The following is a 23487-nucleotide window of genomic DNA, read 5'->3' as shown; positions in this document are numbered from 1 at the left end:
GAAAATCTGGATTAGATGCTAGGAAAATGGAACTTTGATTATCACATAGTAACTGCATAGGATATGCAACTGAGACATTCAATTCTGTTAATAAATATGTAAGAAATTGCAGTTCAGCAGTAGCCACAGTTAAGCACTTATACTCAGCTTCAGCTGAGCTCCTTGAGACAATTGGTTGTTTCTTTGAAGACCAAGAAACAACAGACTCACCCATAAACACTACATATCCAGAAGTAGATCTTCTTGTATCTGGGCAGCCAGCCCAATCAGAATCAGTATATGCAGTCAAAGTATGAATATTCCCTCTCTTTAAAGTAATTCTAGTACCCAAAGTACCTTTCAGATATCGTAAAATTCTTTTGACAAGAAGGAAATGATGATCAGTAGGAGCATGCATAAATTGAGATACATAATTGACAGCAAAACAGATATCAGGCCTTGTATGAGTAAGATATTGTAAACCACCAACAATTGTCCTATATGCTAGTGGGTCAGGCAATAAGACTCCATCATTAATAGAACACCTTTTACCCTTTGCAACTGGAGTGTCACAAGGCTTGAAATCCAACATTTTTGCCTTAGTAATAAGCTCTAATGTATATTTTTGTTGAGTTAGAAAGATAGCATCTGATGATCTAGTAGTTATAGAAGAAGGGGGACCTGAAGCAGATGGAAGTAAAAAAGAAGCAGTATTGTCATTCACAGATGAAAGTTTATCCAAATCAGAGTCATAAGTTGATATGATAGGTGAAGAAGAAGTTGAATTATAGTAAAAATTGCATTCATCAAAAATGACATGTCTGGATGTATATAGTTTATGAGAGACAGGATCAAAACATTTGTATCCTTTATGTAATGGACTATAGCCAATAAAGATGCATTTTGCAGATTTTGGAGACAATTTTTCAGGTCTGTAATGACCAAGAAAAGTGTAGATGGGGAAAAACAATTTTCTGGTTTTTAGGGAAACGAAGAGCCGAGCGTGAGTCAGGACTCCTCAACCGAGCAAACTATTCAACCTCACACAGATGCACCGCTGCAAAGGGGGCGCTTAGATTCGGGAAATCAACCTGTATGACTCCGGCCTAAACCAAGACAATGGCCGTTCCAGAGTCAATTCGGTCGCAAAGAGGGAAATGGGTTGATCTGTAGGAGGGAAGATGAGAATTGTGTGGGATCAATGATGATCAAGGATTGTGAGCGCGTTGAGGGTTTCTGATGGATTGATGAATTCTTGAGGGTAGTTACTCGAGAAATTCTGGACGATTGTTGATAACTAGTGATCGTTCCTTGTTTGTTCTTCTTCAATCATGGATTCAGAGACTTGTTTATATTGTCAGAGTTGTGAACACCTTGATCCATGTAAGTGTGACGGTTTCTTGAGTAAAAGAGTGGAAAGTGGAAGATTGTGGTACAACCAGTTCCAGGTCGTGCGGAGACTGGGTTGATCATTTACCCACTACTTTGCTAACTCCTCCAACCGTTGACACAACTTACTAACATTTCTCGTTGTGGATGAATCCACGTGTTGTAGGCCGCCAGACCAAAACCCTAGTTGTTATCCCCCAATTTGACGTGATTGATGTCTCACGAATCGTGGAGTCTGAGTGACAGACGTGTATTGATTAGTCAGTTGTTGACTGATTAGACAGTGAGTCTAGGTTTTGTTGAATCGAGCATAAGTGGTGAATGCTCAGAGATTCGTGGATCGAACATGTAATTCTCTGAAATGGTGTCAGTATTGTAGATTCAGTGATGAATTACTGACCAGCGAGAGTAAGTATCACTCGATTCGATGAATTACTGAATATTGAGAATTTGACGAGCGACTGAGTAAGTATTGCTCAATTCGACAAAATATTAAATGTTGATAATTTATCGTGCAATCGAGCAAGTATGCTCAATTCGACAAATTACTGATAATTCACTAAATATTGATAGTTGGATCAATATTTGAGCAATTGAGCAAGTATGCTCAATTCGACGAAATATTTATTGGTGACATGACCCAATAAAATATTAAAATATTGGTAGATTACCAAATATTATATGACTAATTCAGACGTTGGTTGCTGAATCAATATAAATTCATTAGTTCTTGAATCTTGCTCATAATGATGATTCGTAGAACATTTTATTCGAAACCCTAATTTCATATCATAGTTGATGGGTCGCTGAAAATAGGTCATGAGTGATATAGGGACCGACCACATGGGATGATGGGCGTCCATGTGGTGCCCAGTGCTCGAATGAGCATGCACCAGGGTTCTCAGTTCGAGAGTTGGTGAAAGAATGATGATTAAATGTCGGTTTCATCATTTACTGAAATATTGCTGGGTTCAACATTAGGTGATAAAACCTAGGTATGAAAGATGGGGACCGGCCAAGAGAGTATGGGACCATCTCTTAGTGGGCACGTGACCAGTTGTTGTCCGTTTGAGCAATCCCCAGGTTGGTTGGATAGAGTTTGGGACTAATATGAGCAATTGAGAAAATTAGGTCAGAATTATGAAAACGTGTGGGACTAGCTTTGTGCAAGCCCTAGGGATGACTCTGGTCGGTCATGAAGGCATGCACGTGTTTCCGTGGTGTCCGTACTGAGAGTTTCAGTATTTTCTGATGTGCGTTCGAGAAACATTGTGAATTTTCAGAAGAGTTTCATCTTGACTGAAATTCTTGATTTTTGTTGGAATGAGCATGTATGCTCAATTCATCAATATTTTGAAAATATTAAAATAAAAGTGTTTTAATATTAAAAATTGCCGTGAGAGGCTAGCCAGTCGTATGACCATGTTGGCTTTTGGTTTTCGTGATTTGAGCAATATATGAGAAAATATGAAGAAATCATGAATTTTGCTCAAACCCAGGAGTTTCATGAATTGAGGAAAATAATAATTATGAAAAGTTAGGATTTGCAAGGTATGGGACCGGCCACGGCTTGGGCATGGCCGGCCGGCTAGGTTTCCCGGTCCCGCACACCTTTCCCTATTTTATAATATTATTGAAGTTATGGAGAATCCTTGAAGTTATGGAGAATCCATGAGTTTTTGTTGAAACAAGGGAGTTTCATGAGTTGAGGGAAATAATAATTATGAAAAGTTAGGGTTTGCAAGGTGTGGGACCGGCCACGGCTTGGGCATGGCCGACCGGCTATGTTGCCCGGTCCCGCACACCTTTCCCTAATTTTATATTATTTTCCATGAGTTCATCAAAATATGGAGAAACCGTGAGTTTTTCTCAAACAATGAAAGTTGCTGGGATGAGGAAGTTTTCATGATTTCATGAAAATGATAAAATAAGAAAAATAATGGGAGAGGCATGGGACCGGCCACGGCTAGAGCACGGCCGGCCGGTGGGCCCGGCCCATGGGAGCCTCTCCATTATTTTATTATTATTATTTGTTTATCTCTCCTGTTTTGTAAAGGATTCCTCGTTTTCCATATTTTTGAATACTCGTTTGTGCATCCGAGTGCTCAGTCATGCATCATTGTCGAGTACACTTGCACCATTTTATGGGGCTTACTCAGTGGTGGTCCAGATGCCCAATTGTTGAGTATTTATCACTAATTTATAAAATTCAGCGGAGAATGATTCATGAAACTGAGTAATAAAAGTGAGTAGTTTTTTATTATCAATCCATAGGATCATCCGTTTAATAAAATAGGTATTACCATTCCATGGGATCGTGGATTCGACCATGAAATCGGAGTAATAAAATAAGTTGTGATATTACCATTTCATGAGCCCAGCCGTGGGTTCGACCATGAAATCGGAGTAATATCTATTACCATTTCATGAGATCAGTCGCGGATTCGATCATGAAATCGGAGTAATACATTTATCTATTACCATTTCGATCATGAAATAGGAGTAATGAGATAAGATAGATTATCTTCTAGGAATTCAGTGGTGAATATGACATAGAATTTAATCTTTTGCGTATAGTCAATGAATCAGCGAGTGTTGCCAATGTCCCGAAGACGTTTTTCCCTCTCAACATTTTATGTATGGAGGACCGCCTGAGTCTATACACGGACACTCTACATAGTCAGGGAACAGTGAGTGTCACCGGCCTCCTGAAGGCGTTATTGCTGTCAATCTTACGGAGAACCGCCCAATCGTTCTTCAATGTAGAGGCGAATTCCTCTATGTAGTCAGGGAATAGTGAGTGTCACCGACATCTTGAAGGCGTTAAGCTCTCAGTCTTACAGAGAACCGCCCAATTACGTTATTCTACATAGAGGCTATGATGACATGCCCGGTGTCGAACGCTGCGGAGAGGCCTTTCGAGCGACATATGCATCATACTTCGTAAAACATGAATCGTCACATGGATTCCTGAAGCCGTGTCAGAAACATGCAGTATCATGATTTTACGGTTTTGACCTTTGTTGAAAATCCACCATCAACATTAAGTCCCCTACTTAGTGAGGGACAATCATGTTCCGTAGTAAGCACTAGATGGTGATTTTCAGTCGACGAGAGATCAGTGGTTGAACTTTGTCTACAAAGGCATAATCAGAATCTCCAATTTACTCAAATGACGCCATATGCGAGCAAATGTTCAGGTGGAGACCCTGGTAATGTGATAGAGCGTCATCCCGTGAGCACGAAGAGATGAGGCACTGCTGATTTGAGCGACCGAAGGTCTAGTTTTGGTCGGTTTAGGATTTACGGGTCCGGGCCCAAAAAAGGAAATCCTTGTTTTAGGAACAGACGTTCGTTCATTTGTTAATTAAGAAATAAACAAAATATAGTGATAAAAAATTTGTTTGTGCGTTTTCACGAAATCCAAAATTTTATTTTTTTAAATATGTGAGATTTCACAAAAAGGAATAAACTCTCGTTTCAAAGAGAGAGCAAGAATATATACATATATTTCAATGATACGTGAGTTTCACGTTAAAATGTATATTTTGTAAAATCAATTCTTTGATTTTGAACAACTGTTGAAAGTAGATAATTATTCACGGTGAAATAATATTTGTATGTGATTTTTCACAATTGTAGAATGGAGGTTTGTCCAATTTTTAAAAAACCAGCGAATGTTCACACAGTGAAAAATTTATGTGAAATTAAGTTTTTGATTTTCAACAATTGCTAGAAGTAAACAATTTTTGATAAAATACTATTTGTATGGATTTTGTGATCTGATAGTGTATGCACAAAACCAACGGGTGTTCACTCGGTGGGAGTCGCTCACACGGTGAAAATAATGTGAAAGTTTCGTGAATTGTTCACAATTATATGAAAATCACGTTATGGTTTTGAATAACGATTTTTTTCCGTTGCATGTTTGAAGGAGCGAACAAATTCTCGAGATTGTAATTACTACAGCTAGTGAAATTGTAAATAGGTAAGAGTTGGATGGTTACCATTTTTGTAGACGTTGTTGTGAGCACCTTTATTCAATGATTCATTGTTTTGTCGAATCTTGCGCTTTGTATGAACGATTTTCTGAAATAGCCACTTTGCACGAATGACTGACTCCCATGATGATACTTCCAAAGATGGTTTTTCCAGATATGACATCTCTACGGATGCAACTTCAAGAAATGGTATTTCTGGGACCTCTGAGTGATGGTGAGGGATCCTTCATACTGAGTTGTACTCCTGATTATTCCATGAGCATTACTACAGGATGATCGTGTAGTGAGATACCGGATCAACTGGACTCCTCGGAAATGGAAGAAAGTATAGGGGAGCGGAGAACCCAGAAGTAAGGACTATAGGATGTTAGCAAATGACGTGCAGTCCCCAGCCGTTTCTTTGGTGAGTTGTTAGCGCTCCTTGTGTCATGAATTTTCCCTACCCGTGCAATTAGTATCACGAGACCAAGGTTTGTTATTTCTTTTCAAAATTTTGATCCATCGATTGACGGTCTTCAACTTGTTACCGGGAAAACAATTCAGGAATCCAGCACTGATGAAGAAGTCGATGTAAGTATCTCTTTCGTGCAGGCGATTGTGGCATCTCCTTGCATGAAATAATAATAATTGTTGTTGATGAATCCAGGAAGAAACCATTGTAGATAATCAACATGTTAATGAAGCGCACTCTTCTTTGGGACATGGGAATATGGAGAATTCCTGAAATCCCGAACCGAATGGAGATAGCGGCGTTGTCAACGGAAATTCCGGCATTGTCGAGCCTTCAAATGATTTAGAGACTCCCTTAGTAAGTATATATCCTGTAATTTATTCATATAAGTATGAAATTTTTTATTTGTGAATGAATGAGTGAGAATCCATGTTGGATAAATTTGCCGAAATACGTCACCAGAAAATTTCAGACTTCAGATTTTACTAGAAACGTTGTAGAATCCTCGTCTGAAGTCGGATTTTCGCTGTAGAATCCAGATTGCATGTTGTCCGATGTTTTGGCCACATCTGTTAGCTCGTTCATCCGATTGCTATGAAATTTTGATATGTTATAGAAAACATCCATACGAAGAGAATGGTATATGACCCAACCTTAAATTTCTTACCAATTGCTCCCAGTTCTTCGTTTAATTTACGGAAGTGTAGAATCTCTTCGGACGAGCTTGTTTGAAAAACGTGTTTCATGGCTTCTACACTATTTGCTCATGTTTTAGATACGTAGTAAAGAACTTAGATGATTTTAGTTCACTTACATGCTGGATTTTATGGTTGTATTGCGTTTCCACGCTTGAATCATTCTAATCCCATGTAATCTTCACATTAGGTGCCAAATGCTGAAGTTGGGAATAATGGATCCAACAATGATGACTTGAGCAACCATGGAGCCGTTGATAATGAGACCTCCATACCTGTACCTCAAGGTCATGTAACACTTGTTGTTGATGCCGTGGAGGTGACTGAAACTCCAATTGTGCGTGAGATGGTGGAACCCGAATCGAGAACTGAAGAAGCTGCTCCAACCGAAGTTGTTCCTATGATTGCTGACGCTACTCCAGCGACTGAGATCCGGATAATAGTGCATGAGTATCCCAACGCATGGACTGCTTTTACTCCTCCATTTGGTGAGATAATCCTATATCACAGGTTTGTTGGTGGATTTAGTGTTCCCATTGGATATGCTACTATGTACAAGAACCTGCGGAAGATGTATGGGCACATCGTCGTTACCAAGGATCCGGAGCATAGCTATTTCTTGACGAGGCAAGTAGAATCCATCTTGCGTGTTATAAATGATATCCGCATCATAACTAAAAATATTGTCACCCAGGATGTACTCTTTGATTGGGAGTATAACTTGAAGAAAGCTGAAGAACTTAGCTTCAATCTGAAGTGGCTTCGTCAAAAGATTGATGCTATCAGGAAAAGTAGTGGAAGGTGACACTCCTTTCACCACCATTGATGCCGTGTTGAAGAAGATGGATGAAGTTGCTGAGCTGACCAAGAAGCTGGGGGCGGAGAAAGCTGCTTTGTAAGTCTTGGAGGATGCATAAAAGCATAAATCTTATTTTGCTGACTTTCATTAGTTTTCTTTCCATGATATCTTGAACCTTGGACTTCTGAGAGATGCGAGGTTTTATTTTGGTTTTGATTTCTTGATTGGTTTTGGATTGTGAAATCGATCGTCTTGACCAGTGGACCGTCAGTCCCCAGTATTTTGTTAAGTCTCTCCCTTTCGTTTTCTCTTCTTCTGGTGAGACCTAGATAGAGGACCCAGGTAGAAAAATTAATGTAAAGACCTAGGTGGTCGAAGTTGGAGGTACCTTGATGAAGGATTTAGCGGAAGGACTTGGTGGACATCGATTGACTGTGGAGGTTTTGAATACTGTCTAAGAATTGCTGCTTGCATGTTGTAAGATCTGGAAGCTGTAGGAACCTCATACGACGTTGGAATTCGATGCTTGACCCCAATTTTTGAAGCTAAGAGACTGAGTTATCACATGAGCAAAGAATCACTCAATTTGGAGTTGCATAGGTCAGCCAACGAAGCATGCACATTTTTAATTTGTAATCCCGTACAAATTTTTCAGATGTTGTTGACCTGACAGTAAAGGCCATATCTTTCAGCTCGTATGCCCGATTGATGCGCCCTTTTGGTATGTTGTAGAAGAGACATAGGCGAACATCTTTTGTTGAGGAAGTATTGTCCCATTCCTCACCCATTAGTACTTTTTTGTAAACCCATGGCCTGGAGCATGTCGTATCTCACTTGTAGAGGCGATGAGAACATCTTGTAGAAGATTTTGGTTTGTGCCCGTCTGCTGGGAAAGATTTGGGAATACACTCATGTTAGCATGTTTTCATGTTTACACATCTTGATATGAATCATTAGGGCTTAAAGAAGTACGATCCATAGAGTAACGCTTCAGAGAATGAATAGTTGATGAAGCCGGATGTTGCGTCTGAGACTGATGCTTGAGATCACAATTGAATTTTCTCCAGAAATTCTTGTTGATGCTGAGACCATGAATGGGGTTCCTCCACATATCCTTGTCGATGCCGATACTATGGTTTGGAGTTGCTTCAGAGACCGAAAAGGATTGTCTTTGCTCCTCCATTAGTGGCTTCGTTAGGGAATCGATGTTGTCGTGGCAGATAACAGCGGCAGTTTTCGTTCTGGATGTGATTGGTGAAGAGATGAAGTTCCTCAGTCGTGTAGGGGCTTGTGATATAGAGAGGTTTCGTTTGATGATGTTTCATGGAATCACATCAGGTTGCAGTGACTTGTTATGTGGATAATATTTATTGAAATATATTGAATTGATATTTTCCAATAAAATCAAGTCCCCAGTGCATCCCTCATTCACTTAGAAGAGTTGAAGGAGTTTGTAGCATCCATTGATGAACGATGTTGCATCTACTTCAGAAGTCTTATCATGGGATAGTGAAGGCTTCTTATATGCTTGAGCGCTGAGGTGTCGAATGTCTTAGGCTTGATCGTCTCGGCCCGTGTATCTTCTATTGATTCGACATTCTGTTGCGATAGCGGGACCCAACACTTGTGTAGATATCAGAGATTTCTGATACTCGTGGACATTCCTACAAGTCTATGGAGAAATTCCCAAAGCGTTCTTTTCCATGCTTCCATCATCACTCTCAGTAGTGAATGTCTTGGTGAGATGCTCGATTCGAAGCGGTGTCATATTCAACCACTTGGTGAAATACTAATGCGTTGAAGCTACCATTCATGACGTATTGCAAAGTTACTAACAGAATTGAGTCCCCATGATAGGATAACATGTGAGGAAATAAATGACATAGAAATGGAAGGAATGAGACTTGCCTGAGTGCGGAACCTCTTGATGAATGTCTATGCATATTTTGCAGGTTCTTGCTTCAATCTCGTCAAAGTTCAAAATTTCTCCAAGTGCTCTAATGATGGGATGACAAGTAGATTCTTTTCGAGTGATGTCAGCGGCTCTGAGGGTTTTCAGTGGAACAATGTTGATGACGGTGACAACATCGATCAACATTCTTTCGAATTCGTTTCCTCTGAGATGGACTGGTAAGCAGTCCCCAGTCGTGCATCTCCTTGTTTGTTGATGCAGGGTTGAGGTTTGTGCATTTCAGGATTGGTTACCTTTCTTTGCGCTTCCGAAGGATCCTGAGAGATTGGAGAAGTATGCTTTTGCTGTGGTGCTTCAGCTTTCCTTCTGCTTCCTTCAGCAACAATGTTCATGGAAGGTTGGAGGTTGTATTGTCTGTTGAAGAGACGCTGAGTATCACGAGGTTCTCAGTCTAGGTCTTTCTCTTTCCAGTAAAGCATGCGCGGTAGTTGCTGATCGCTTGCCTGCTTCATGAAGTTCTGAAAAAGTATGGAATCGCAGATTCTACGGCAGGGCTCTGTAGATTGGGATCATTCTGTTGTTTTCATGCTCTTCTAATGCCTCCATGAATCGACAGACGTGTTCTCGAGTGTTCCTATTCCGTTGTAGTGTGGACGTTGGGTAAGTGTATCCCTTCGGGAGAGGAATTCTCTGCGTAGCAGCAAGATATGGAATTTGATGACGATGAATCGGTGTCTTGTCTTTTCATCGATCCTCCATAAAGCGTTCCAGGACTTCACGGGTGATGAAGCATGTAGGTTTCTTCGTTGGTGGATTGTATGCAGACTTGTGAACTTCATCATCGTCTACTACATGGATCGGAGTGGCTTCAGGATCAGCAGTCGAAGATGTTTCTTTGGATTTTCCCTTCTCCTGAGTTTTCTCTGACATCTTTTCAGTGAGGGTTTTGAGATGATTGCACAACTCTTTTGGTTTACAGCCATGTCAATCTGGTTTTTGGCGAGAGTCTCTTACACCTTCATGAGATAATCTTTCCTCTGGTTTCTTCAGGAGATTATCTAGGAGGTGAATTGTTGATAGTGCTAGTAGTATTTCTTGCAGCATTGACAAGAGTGATCACTGGAGCACCAGCACTCGTAAGAGTGGTAGTAACATGTGGCGTGACATTGCTGGGCGGAGGAGTGGTATTAGTGGTACTACTGGAGCCTGCAACGTTGAGAGCAGTAGTATTTGCGGTGGCAGCACCACTAGAACTTGCGATGTTAGAGTCGGGTGTTGAACCCGGATTGGTAACTGAAACAGACCTAAGATGGACCATTTTTGTGAGAATTGAGATTGCAACTGAGGGAATGATCTCCCACTGTGGTCGCCAATCTGTAGATGGGGAAAAACGATTTGATGGTTTTTAGGGAAACGAAGAGCCGAGCGTAAGTCAGGACTCCTCAACCGAGCAAACTATTTGACCTCACACAGATGCACCGCTGCAAAGGGGGTGCTTAGATTCGGGAAATCAATCTGTATGACTCCGGGCTAAACCAAGACAATGGCCGTTCCAGAGTCAATTCAGTCGCAAAGAGGAAAATGGGTTGATATTTAGGAGAAAAGCTGAGAATTGCGTGGGATCAATGATGATCAAGGATTGTGAGTGTGTTGAGGGTTTCTGCAATATTGATGAACTGGTAAGTTCGAATAAGTTCTGATGGATTGATGAATTCTTGAGAGTGGTTACTCGAGAAATTCTGGACGATTGTTGATAACTAGTGATCGTTCCTTGTTTGTTCTTCTTCAATCATGGATTCAGAGACTTATTTATATTATCATAGTTGTGAACACCTTGATCCCTGTAAGTGTAACGGTTTCTTGAGTGAAAGAGTGGGAAAGTGGGAGATCGTGGTACAACCAGTTCCAGGTCGTGCGGACACTGGGTTGATCATTTACCCACTACTTTGCTAACTCCTCCAACTGTTGACACGACTTACTCACATTTCTCGTTGTGGATGAATCCACGTGTTGTAGGACGCCAGACCAAAACCCTAGTTGTTATCCCCCAATTTGACGTGATTGATGTCTCACGAATCGTGGAGTCTGAGTGACAGACGTGTATTTATTAGTCAGTTGTTGACTGATTAGACAATGACTCTAGGTTTTGTTGAATCGAGCATAAGTGGTGAATGCTCAGCGATTCATGGATCGAACATGTAATTCTCTGAAATGGTGTCAGTATTGTAGATTCAATGATGAATTACTGACCAGCGAGAGCAAGTATCACTCGATTCGATGAATTACTGAATATTGAGAATTTGACGAGCGACTGAGAAAGTATTGCTCAATTCGACAAAATACTAAATGTTGATAATTTATCGTGCAATCGAGCAAGTATGCTCAATTCGACAAATTACTGATAATTCACTACATATTGATAGCTGGATCAATATTTGAGCAATTGAGCAAGTATGCTCAATTCGACGAAATATTTATTGGTGACATGACCCAATAAAATATTAAAATATTGGTAGATTACCAAATATTATATGATTAATTCAGACGTTGGTTGCTGAATCACTATAAATTCATTAGTTCTTGAATCTTGCTCAGAATGATGATTCGTAGAACATTTTATTCGAAACCCTAATTTCAGATCATAGTTGATGGGTCGATGAAAATAGGTCATCAGTGATATTGGGACCGACCACATGGGATGATGGGCGTCCATGTGGTTCCCAGTGCTCGAATGAGCATGCACCAGGGTCCTCAGTTCGAGAGTTGGTGAAAGAATGATGATTAAATGTCAGTTTCATCATTTACTGAAATATTGCTGGGTTCAGCATTAGATGATAAAACCTAGGTATGAAAGATGGGGACCGGCCAAGAGAGCATGTGACCAGCTCTTGGTGGGCACGTGACCAGTTGTTGGCCGTTTGAGCAATCCCCAGGTTGGTTGGAGAGAGTTTGGGCCTAATATGAGCAATTGAGCAAATTAGGTCAGAATTATGAAAACGTGCGGGACTAGCTTTTTGCAAGACCTAGGGATGACTCTGGTTGGTCATGAAGGCATGCACGTGTTTCCGTGGTGTCCGTATCTCCGTACTGAGAGTTTCAGTATTTTCTGATGTGCGTTCGAGCAACATTGTGAATTTTCAGAAGAGTTTCATCTTGACTGAAATTCTTGATTTTTGTTGGAATGAGCATGTATGCTCAATTCATCAATATTTTGAAAATATTAAAATAAAAGTCTTTTAATATTAAAAATTGTTGTGAGAGGCTAGCCAGTTGTGTGACCATGTTGGCTTTTGGTTTTCGTGATTTGAGCAATATATGAGAAAATATGAAGAAATCATGAATTTTGCTCAAACCCAAGAGTTTCATGAATTGAGGAAAATAATAATTATGAAAAGTTAGGATTTGCAAGGTGTGGGAACGGCCACGGCTTGGGCATGGCCGACCGGATAGATTGCCCGATCTCGCACACCTTTCCCTATTTTATAATATTATTCTTCATGAATCCTTGAAGTTATGGAGAATCTTTGAAGTTATTGAGAATCCATGAGTTTTTGTTGAAACAAGGGAGTTTCATGAGTTGAGTGAAATTATAATTTTGAAAAGTTAGGGTTGGCAAGGTGTGGGACCGGCCACGGCTTGGGCATGGCCGGCCGGCTATGTTGCCCGGTCCCGCACACCTTTTCCTAATTTTATATTATTTTCCATGAGTTCATCAAAATATGGAGAAACCTTGAGTTTTGCTCAAACAAGGAAAGTTGTTGGGATGAGGGAGTTTTCATGAGTTCATGAAAATGATAAAATAAGAAAAATAATGGGAGAGGCATGGGACCGGCCACAGCTAGAGCACGGCCGGTGGGCGCCTTTCCATTATTTTATTATATTATTTGTTTATCTCTCCTGTTTTGTAAAGGATTCCTCGTTTTCCATATTTTTGAATACTCGTTTGTGCATCCGAGTGCTCAGTCATGCATCATTGTCGAGTACACTTGCACCACTTTATGGGGCTTACTAGTCAGTGGTGGTCCATATGCCCGATTGTTGAGTATTTATCACTAATTTAAGAAATTCAGTGGAGAATGATTCATGAAACTGAGTAATAAAAGTGAGTAGTTTTTTATTATCAATCCATAGGATCAGCCGTGGATTCGACCATGAATTCGGAATAATAAAATAGGTATTACCATTCCATGGGATCGTGGATTCGACCATGAAATCGGAGTAATAAAATAAGTGGTGATATTACCATTTCATGAGACCAGCCGAGGGTTCGACCATGAAATCAGAGTAACATCTATTACAATTTCATGAGATCAGCCGCGGATTCGATCATGAAGTCGGAGTAATACATTTATCTATTACCATTTCGATCATGAAATAGGAGTAATGAGATAAGATATATTATCTTCTAGGAATTCAGAGGTGAATATGACATAGAATTTAATCTCTTGCGTATAGTCAGTGAATCAGAGAGTGTTGCCAATGTCCCGAAGAAGTTTTGCCCTCTCAACATTTCATGTATGGAGGACCGCTTGAGTCTATACATGGACACTCTACATAGTCAGGGAACAATGAGTGTCACCGGCCTCCTGAAGGCGTTATTGCTCTCAATCTTACGGAGAACCGCCCAATCGTTCTTCTATGTAGAGGCGAATTCCTCTATGTAGTCAGGGAACAGTGAGTGTCACCGACATACTGAAGGCGTTAAGCTCTCAATCTTACGGAGAACCGCCCAATTACGTTATTCTACATAGAGGCTACGATGACATGCCCGGTGTCGAACACTCCGGAGAGGCCTTTCGAGCGACATATGCATCATACTTCGTAAAACATGAATCGTCACATGGATTCCTGAAGCCGTGTCAGAAACATGCAGTATCATGATTTTACGATTTTTACCGTTGCTGAAAATCCACCATCAACAAAAAGGAAAACAAATGGAACCAAAAACTCTTAAAAAGGAGTAATCTAGAAGAGTTTGAAATAAAATTTCATAAGGAGATTTCATAGATAAAACAGGAGTAGGAGTTCTATTAATAAGATATGTAACAGTAAGAAAAGCATCATACCAAAAAAAATTAGGAGTTAAGGAACTAAACAAAAGGGTATTACCCATTTCTGTAATATGCATGTACTTTCTTTCTGCTAAGCCATTTTGCTCAGGTGTATTAGTACAAGACAATCTAAGATGAATTCCATTAGAATCAAGAAATTGTTTAAAAGATCCCTTAGCAAGTTCACAAGCATTATCTGTTTGAAAATACAAAATCTTTGTAGAAAACAAGTTTTCAGTAAGAGTTTTGAAATGTGTAAAACAATGAACAACATCGGTTTTGAGTTTCATAAGATAAATCCAGTGAAATCTACTGGCATCATCCACAGAAAGAATATAATATTTAAAACCAGCATGAGAAGTGATTGGAGAGGGTCCCCAAACATCACAATGAATAAGATTCAATGGCTTAGATTCATGAGAAGTAGAGAGATGAAATGGTAACTTTTTATTTTTAACAATTTGACAAGGATGACATAATTGATTCTCATGATCAGAATTAAGAGAAATGACTTTAGTGGAATGCAAGTGTTGAATAATTTTCTTAGAGGGATGACCCAACCTATTATGCCACAGGGATGGAGAAGCAATAATGGATGAATATGAAGTAAACAGAGATATGAGAGAGAGGATACAAGTTGTTAACCATTTTCCCTTGAGCTAAAAGAGCATGCGAACTTAGGTCTCTAATCTCAAAACTCCATGGATCAAAAACAAAATAGCAGCAATTATCCTTAGTAAATTGTGCAACTGATAAAAGATTTTGTTTGATCTCAGGTACTAGTAAGATATGCTTAAGGTCAAAACTAACTTCAGGTGTTTGTAAAATAGAAGTACCGGTTTGAGAGATTTGTAAGGTCTTACCATTACCAACAATGACTTGATCTTTTCCATGATAATTAGAAGTATTTTGAAGAAACCCCTTGTCACTAGTCATGTGTCTTGATGCACCAGAATCTGAAATCCAAGTTGTTGAAGTAGAGGCACCAGAAGGATCATCACACAAATCAGCAGTATGAACTTGCACACCACTAAAAGTTGTTTCAACCTAAGCCACATTTGCAGTAGACTTTGTCTCAGAACTAGGTGGAGGATGGTATCTGAAGAAACATCTAGAAGCATAATGTCTTGTTTTACGACATATTTGACATTCAACATTAGAGAAATCTACAAAGGATAGTATTAGAACCACCATCTGAAGCATCTTCACTTGAACTAGTAGAGCCAGCAACACTCTTAAAGTGAACATTACTAGAACCAGATTCAGAAAAATGCCCTTGATTGTTCTTGTTCTTTCCCTTATTCTTCCCATTCTTGTTACCAGTAGTAACATTTCTCCCATAAAAGGCTGATGGGTTATCCAGAAAGATACTTGAATCTTGAGTTTGTGCACTTAGCCATTGTTCATGTGTTAACAGTATAGCTTTTAATTCACCAAAAGTATATGGTGTTTCACGATTTTGTGCAGAGATTACAAAGGTATCATACTCCCTACCCAGACCATTAAGAACATACATCATCAAATCTGCATCTGAAACTCGATCATTAATAGCAGCCAGAGAATCCGTGATTGGCTTCAAATTATGTAAGTAATCACAAATTGATTGAGAAACCATTCTAATACCGTATAATTGTTGGAGTAGCATATCACGTCTTGCACCATATTGAGATCGAAAACTAGATTCAAGATATTGCCAGATCTCTCGAGCAGTAGACAACCCAAAAACATCACCAGAAATTGTTTCAGTAAATGTAGCCTTTTAACAAGAAACAAAAAACCTATATGCCTTTCTCCAGTAGACCCATCTTGGATTAACACTACTAACAACATTGATTAAAATTTGAGATGGAGGTTCCACAATCTCACCAGTGACATGACCATATAGATCAGTAGAAATCAACACAGATTCGAATTGATCTTGCCATAGAAGAAAGTTGGTGTGATCTAATTTCAAAGAAACAAAATTTCCTATATTATTGAACGGCAAAGCAAAATAGCTATCATTACCAGACATATGAGCAGCAGAATTAGGAATTCCACTCTGTGAATCTGGAATTTCTTGATGTTGTTGTGGTTGTTGTTGTTGAATGTGTTGAATATTCATTGAACCTCTGGTATTCTGCATTGTAAGATGAAGAAAGAACCAAGATTCAAAACTCAAAGAAGATCAAGATTTTGAAAACTTTGGATGAAAAATTGAGCAATCAAAGTTGAATGAAGATCATAAAATTATTGAGAAGGATATTTGATCTTAATAGAGTGAAATAATCACAATTCTGTTGAAAAAGTTGTTGAAAAATGTTGCAGAATTTGACCTAGGTCGTACCTTCAGTGATACCATGTGAAGATGATAAAGAAAGTAGTAAAGTATTATTACAGATAATGATTTGATAATCTTACAGACACCAGAATAGGAGGTATTTATTTGACACTTATTACAGGACTTAGTCAAGTCAATATTTAGTTGACTTGACTATACAGATACACTCTAATAGTTACATAACCTTAATAATGTGTTTCCAGTGATGATTATAGTTTCTCATTTTTCTCATACATAGTCGTTACTTCCGTGATGAACGCAAATCATGAAGCATAAAGCTTAGCTGCCCTTTCTGCTACCAAACTGATAATGTCTCATGTATGTCGTGGTAGAAGGTGATACTAAGTTATTTCAAACTACATAGCTAGTGCCGGGGGAGGTCTATAGATTAGAGATGCCAGATTTTCAGAGAATTCCTGAAATTTCACGTCAGGTGTACCGCCATGCCTGAGTGTGGCTAGCCCACGAGCACTAGCTACATGTATACTACCTATCACCATGCAGATTTTAAGGCACAATGCCTCCTTTTCCTTCCTGAATCTTCACCGTTTTTAGAGAAAAGACGATTCAAAGTGAGTTTACAAGACGGCCTATACAGTACTCCCTCTGTTTCTGGAAAAGAGATACTTTTACTTTTTCAATTTAACTTATTTTTAGTCTAAAATGCAAAAGTGAAAGTATTTCTTTTCCAAAAACAGAGGGAGTATAATTCTGCACAATTCAAGTAGCTGCTACAACACAGGAGTTTGCCTCTTCCACCAAAATAGTGAACAATCTCTTTTGTTTTATGTTTGTTTAAATATGCTTGCCTATTCTGCAAACCGTTTAAGAACTGTATGTGAAATCTGAGATAGACTAGGTAAACCAATCTAGCAGAGGTGAATACAAAATTTCTCCCTTGGGACGAAATCGAAGAAACGGCTAATTAAAATACATATATATCACATCTAAGATTTTGAGGATCGAAATATTGGAAATGACTAACACCATATGTCCTAGCTTTCATATACTAAACATTAGTTATCAGTAACCATTATTATAAGTCATATAATTTATCCGCGAGTGGATATTATGATGATTATACATAGGATTTCCGTAGTCGACAGCTTTTATCACAACTGCCTCATGCCTTCCATTTTGTTCCTGAACTGCCCCAAAGACAATCTCCTTGGTAGTCTCACTGCTCTGCTCATAAACTGTCTGTGGGCCTGATGGATAATGCTGTTGCTGATGCCTATGGTGTTTTTGTTGTTGCTGCTTATGCTGCAGTTTCTGCTCAAGCTGCTGTTGTGGATGAAATTCACTGTTCCATCCACTGTGCTGATGACCTCGGCTTTGACAGTATGGATAACTTCTCTCTGTATCCTTAGCCATAAAAGGATAAGATTTTCTTGGAGTCCTCGCTTCTAATGAAGGTGGGGGTTCGTCTTCATCAGGTATCACAAAACTTTCCTGCAAAGGCCACTGGTTCTGAAGGTTTTGCTTTTGCTGGAAGTAGTATTGTTCTTGTTGAAAGTTAACAGCCTTCTTTCTAAAACTAAACACCCCTCCAATAATTTCAGTGATCACTGCTCCTGTGACAGAGACGAGCCTCCACGCTGAACCAAAGAAGCCTTCTTCTTGGTTCTCTTCATATTCATTAGGAATCAATGGTGGCCTTACTGATGGTCTCAGTGATTTCTCATAGTGGCTGGCGGGGAAGTTCGCTTTTCTATAACTTGCTGGGTCCTAGAAAAGAAAATGAACGTATGAGCTTGTTTGCAACTTTTCTCTATAAAGTACATTTGGATGTAAGATACTCAAATGGCAACAACAAAGTACAACCCAAACAGGGAAAGACACGGAATAGGAAAAGAAGAGTGAGTACTTACTCTTTGGGAATAGAACAGTGAACCTACTCGGCGTTGAAGCAATGCTAGCATGTAACCAAAGAATACTGCTGCAGCTAGCACCACAATTCCTACAGTGGGAACTCCATGTCATCCACAAAACCAATAACCCATCTCCAACGTTAACAAAGAACATATAAAACTCAGATAGTTGGAAGTTTGACAGTTTCGAGTTACCTAAGGGAAAATCAGTTTCATATTCGTTGGTGCAATCATCGTCTTGGAGCTGTATCTCTCGAATTGCTTGGTTACCTCTGTCTATGACCAGGAGGGAACAACTGCTTCCTACATAAAACACATCAAAATCGGTTGAAAATTTTGCATCTTCGCTTGGCCCATCGACATGTCCCCCACCTCTGCCCCAATTCCCTCCAGCAATTGTTGTAACCCCTACACACACCAAAACAGAAATGGAGTAAATCAGACTAATTCACATCTGCGAGTCCGGCTGCATTTTGTTCTTTTTGTCCTGTATCTAAGTTCTTAATTTATGCCTCAGCGGTAGAGGACAAAAAGAAGGACGGAAGAAACAAATACATCCCTCATACCAGATGAGCTATTAAGATTCTTTATTTTGGATTAAATAAATACTGATTCCAGATGAATATAGAACTTATATATACCTGTATCACTAATCTTCCTTATTACCATGTTTGTAGTGTCAGCTATGTAAATGTTCCCTCTATCATCAACTGTAAGCCCTTTCGGATTGCTCATCCTTGCCTCTCTTGGCTTCCCATCTACATGCCCTGAATATCCATCAGCGGAACCGGCTATAAGCTTCGGTCTGCTATCTGCATTTACGCGTTCTTTTAAACCAGAAGCAACAATGAAATGAAAATAACTAAACATATAAATTCAACAAAACCGTATGCTACAAACTGATTAGGATCTCGAGAGGACCTACATACAAGCATATCTTTCAGAAAATCACAGATTACAAACTGTACATATACCAAGACATCAAAGTTTAAGATAAAATGGTGAATCAATATATATGCCATTACAAAGATCAGAACTTTAATGTTCCAAAGTTAGTTTGGCGGTCTATGCAGCAGCTGTACGAAAAAGCTTTTCAGCAAGAGTAGAGCTTTAACTTTAACTTAAAACAAAAGTAAGAAGCTTCATATAAAATCTAAGTACAAAATAAAAGAAAAAAGGTTCACAAACAGAAGAAGAAAGCAATTAGAGAATCTTAACTACAAAAAGAAAAGTAAAAGAGTACAACTGATGTACTTGGATATTCACTAAAACCAACTTAAAGATCCAATGAAGTTGGGATCCAGTGTTTGATTTGCAGTACCAAGATATCAAATTCAAGAAACAATCCTGTCTCAACAAAATCAAGCAATGCCAGGAGTAGATAAAATTGAAACAACACTTACAACGAGATAACGGTTGTGAAATCTTATAAAGATTACTACTAGCAGAATCCAAAACCAAAACTTCTCCAGTAGGCAACACTTCAACTGAGTATGGCTCAATCCCAAGTTTACTCCCATCAAAAACTGTCTCTACATTATACCCACTCTCGAATTTCATCATTGAACGACCAGAAATTGCTGTAACACGAAACCCATTAACAATTATTAGCAATAACCACTAGAATTTAATCAAAAGAAGTAAACAAAAACAATGTGGCATGTTTTAGACCCTTTTACCTGTTTTGGTGTTACTAGATTTTAGTGACCATAACCATTTTATAAGTGGAGATAGTGCAGTTGACACAAATCTGCTCACAATTACTACAAACAAACAAATAAAAGATGAAATTTTGAGTCATAATCAGAAAAGAAAACACACTCAGAGAAAAAAGAGAAAAAAGTTACTTACTTACAGGAGCTTCCGCTGCAACTGAAGAGAAACCAGCAGATAAAACGAAAAAGATGAAAATTAAAGCAACCCCATGTTTCCCCATGATACAAATCCTCAAAATTATCTGATATTCAAGCTGTTCATCATCAGAGGAAACCCTTCATCTGAAATGGGTTATCTATGCTGCTTTTTGGGTTGTTAGTGATGAACAAGAAGAAGAAGAAGAACCTTTGTTGAGTGAGTGGGGGTAATAATAAGAAGAGGGACAAAGAGGGGTTAGAAAGAGACAATGAAGAGGATGTGTTTATTTTTAATAGGAAATTTAGTTATCAAGATGTGTTGAAGTCTTGAAGAAGATTAATTTAGTAAAGAAAGTAAAGAGTATGGAAGATTTGAATGTTTTAACAGTGAAAGAATCGTATTCTTCTGATTGTTATGTCTTAATTCAGTTCTTACTTTCCTATCTTAGTACTAATTATTTTGGCTTAGTTAAACTTTAATTTTCTTCTTGCCATTAATAATAAATATTTTCTGATACGAATTACTAAAGTTGTTAAAAAATGGCTTGCTAAAGACATTCTTTAAATTTTCGGATTGGTAAGGAATTAACTACCCACTTGTTCACACACTTCAAAATATTCAGCGATATTACAAATATATATATTTTTTGTAATTTTTTCTTCTCCGGAAGAAATTGGTAATACAAGAAAAGAAAAAGCTCGAGGCACAATAGCTTTTTACTTCTTTTTAGGCAGTGACTAAATACAAGTCTAAATTTGATTAAATACAACCTCTCCATAAAGATAATAAATTTTGATAACCAACTTTAAGTGGGTAATCAAAACCTGTTGTAGGACTTGTTACGGGATTAACCAAACTAATGTTTCTTTTTCTTTCTGCTGAAAATAAATTAGGGATCTGATTCATTATTACCGGACATGAATATGATCATTTTCTTCTTATTTTTTCCTTCAATTTTTTTTTTTGAAGTAGATGCGATTGGATTGCATAAATTTACAACGATTTCTTAACTTACTATTCTAAATCTAAACTAGAGAATTAACTAAACGACTAATAATAAAAAAATAAAATCTATCAAACTCTGGGTTTTGATGAAAAGTCAGTGTTTATGTAGATTGTGAAGAACGCCACGTAATAATATTGATGGTGGTATAAAAATTTATTTATCAAGATTGCATATGGTTTTGTCAATAATGACGTTCAAAGTGAAGTTAACATTTACGACCTAGCGTTAGGAAAAACCTAGTGAAATTCAAACAACATCATCCTATGAAAATTACCCTTGATTCCCTTTATGCTTATTAGGTTGGGTGGTTTTGGGAGGGGGAGCTAAGCCACCCCGATAAGACCGTGAGTGCTGCAGACATTTGATGTCTCACCGGCGTGGCCAGATCGCCTCAACGCCCAAGGCTGATAACCGTCCAAGGGGAGCACTCTTCGCTCAACCAACGATACCGAAAGTTCGGCTTTTCATCTCGCTTTCAATCTCCGCACTAATCCGCCTCCCAACACACCCCTGCCCAACATACCGAAAGTTCGGCTCAAACAACATCATCCATCCATCCATCCATCCATGCTGGTTAAATTCCAAAGCAAAGAATGATGGCCACAACCAAGGATGTTAACAAATCTTAAAAGAGAATCCCTATTCGTACTGTGTGAAATTATGTGTGGGACGATGAAGATGGGTGCGGTTTACCCATATTAAATTTGGTTACTAAACTTTTTGCTTTAAGTTAAAGGTTGTATTTAACATAAGGAGGGATTGCATTTAGTCACTGCCTCTTTTTATCACATTTCAATTCTTCTTCTTTTTTAGAAATTCCCTGATGAGCTTCTTTAGGGGCATAAGTAGAGGTTTAATAACAACTTAATCAGAAATTAGTGTCTCTTAGCTCTCCCCATAACACGTGCCTGCCTTAGAATCTCATACGTAAAGATGGCAGTAATGAGTCATACAATATGATTTCTACTCGAGTGTTAGCAGATGATGATGTTGAAGCCGTTCCCCATCCAAAACCCTCTCTCTTTCTCTAGATTTGCAATGGTAAGTGCCTAACTTGACTTTAAATACTAAAAAGAGCTAGTTTGGTGGGCTGAATGAATATTATACTCACATCACATGTTTTCATGTTACCTAGGCTACTTGTTCATCCCTTAAGTTTTTACCAAGTGATAAGGTGGTGGACTCCGGAAGAAGGGTATGTCTTATGGAACTGGTTTATTGGTTGTCACAGTTTAAGTTTTTCTTTCATATATATATATATATATTTTTTTTTTTTTTTTTTGTAATGGTCGCGAACATTGGCTTTGGGCTACATCGTAACTCCTTACAGGGAGTTATTTCTTACGATTGTGATACGGAGGTAGAGAGCATGCCAACAATCACACCACTTCATGGTTGACCAATATTTTTGTTTTCTTAGAAAAGCCCTAATATAACTATTATTACATAGTTTGATATGATTATACAACACCAATTCTTGATTGATACTTCTGACATTACAATTGTTCCAGCTATACCAAGAAAAACTTATTTGCATCACTACGTAAAGTAATGATGGGTCTTGAAAAGATTCAACCAGGTTTTTTCTCTAACTTTCGCATCAATAGGAAAAGCAAGTTTTTTTTAATGAAATACAAGACTCATTTGCATTATTGCGCATAGCACCAATAGGATCAAATTCGACCAGGTTTACCTATTGATTTTTAAACTAAGGTAACGCAAGCTAAAACTAACTCTAAATTGGAAATAATAACAAAAGTCTTTCGGGTCATCTGAACCGGTTGAAATCAATCGTAATCGGTCTGAACCGGCATTGAATTCTTAGTAGATATTGTTGTTATAGTTGATGAAGTTGTCGATGATCTTCGTTTTAATGTTGATATTTTTGTTGTTCTATTAGATTTACTTTTTGTGTTGTATTAGATTTACTTTTTGTTGTTAAAGATTTTGTTTTTGTTAACAAAACTAAAACCTATACCCTAATTAGCATAAACAATACGAGAAAAGTAAACACCTACTAATTTGAGATCAAAGCAAACCCTAAATAATTACACATGAACATAAACTGGATTTAAAATCAAATGAAAAAAAAAGCCGAAAACCTAAAAAGGGGTGTTAGAAGCTTAGATGAGGATGGAGATTACAGAAAAAAGATGAAA

General features: G+C 38.4%; 1 protein-coding gene across 2 annotated transcripts; it reads right to left on the bottom strand.

The window, feature by feature from the left end:
• Positions 1–17434: 17434 nt before the first annotated feature.
• LOC113319303 lies at positions 17435–20746 on the bottom strand. 2 transcript variants are annotated; one of them, XM_026567566.1, is made up of 7 exons: positions 20320–20746; positions 20148–20231; positions 19872–20048; positions 19110–19280; positions 18664–18876; positions 18469–18557; positions 17435–18325 (listed from the first exon to the last, which is right to left on the bottom strand). In XM_026567566.1, the coding sequence occupies exons 1-7, from the start codon at positions 20402–20404 to the stop codon at positions 17621–17623; spliced, it is 1524 nt and encodes a 507-aa protein (XP_026423351.1). In that variant the 5' UTR covers positions 20405–20746; the 3' UTR covers positions 17435–17620. The 2 variants fall into 2 exon arrangements, with proteins under 2 accessions (XP_026423351.1, XP_026423352.1); XM_026567567.1 differs by having other exon boundaries at positions 20324–20746.
• Positions 20747–23487: the final 2741 nt, after the last annotated feature.

Source organism: Papaver somniferum, chromosome 10 (genome assembly GCF_003573695.1).
Source record: "Papaver somniferum cultivar HN1 chromosome 10, ASM357369v1, whole genome shotgun sequence".
In the NCBI taxonomy this organism is placed as follows: Eukaryota; Viridiplantae; Streptophyta; class Magnoliopsida; order Ranunculales; family Papaveraceae; genus Papaver; species Papaver somniferum.
Note: the sequence above shows the minus strand (reverse complement) of the source record. Positions and strands in the feature narration are given on the sequence as shown.

Excerpts from the sequence above, each read along its gene's own strand:
- LOC113319303 (XM_026567566.1), bottom strand. The coding sequence starts at position 20,404 with ATGGGGAAACATGGGGTTGCTTTAATTTTCATCTTTTTCGTTTTATCT. Across the intron at positions 19,281-19,871 it reads TTCACAACCGTTATCTCGTT|ATAGCAGACCGAAGCTTATA; the intron begins GTAAGTGTTGTT and ends GCGTAAATGCAG. Across the intron at positions 18,326-18,468 it reads CACTGTTCTATTCCCAAAGA|GACCCAGCAAGTTATAGAAA; the intron begins GTAAGTACTCAC and ends TTTCTTTTCTAG.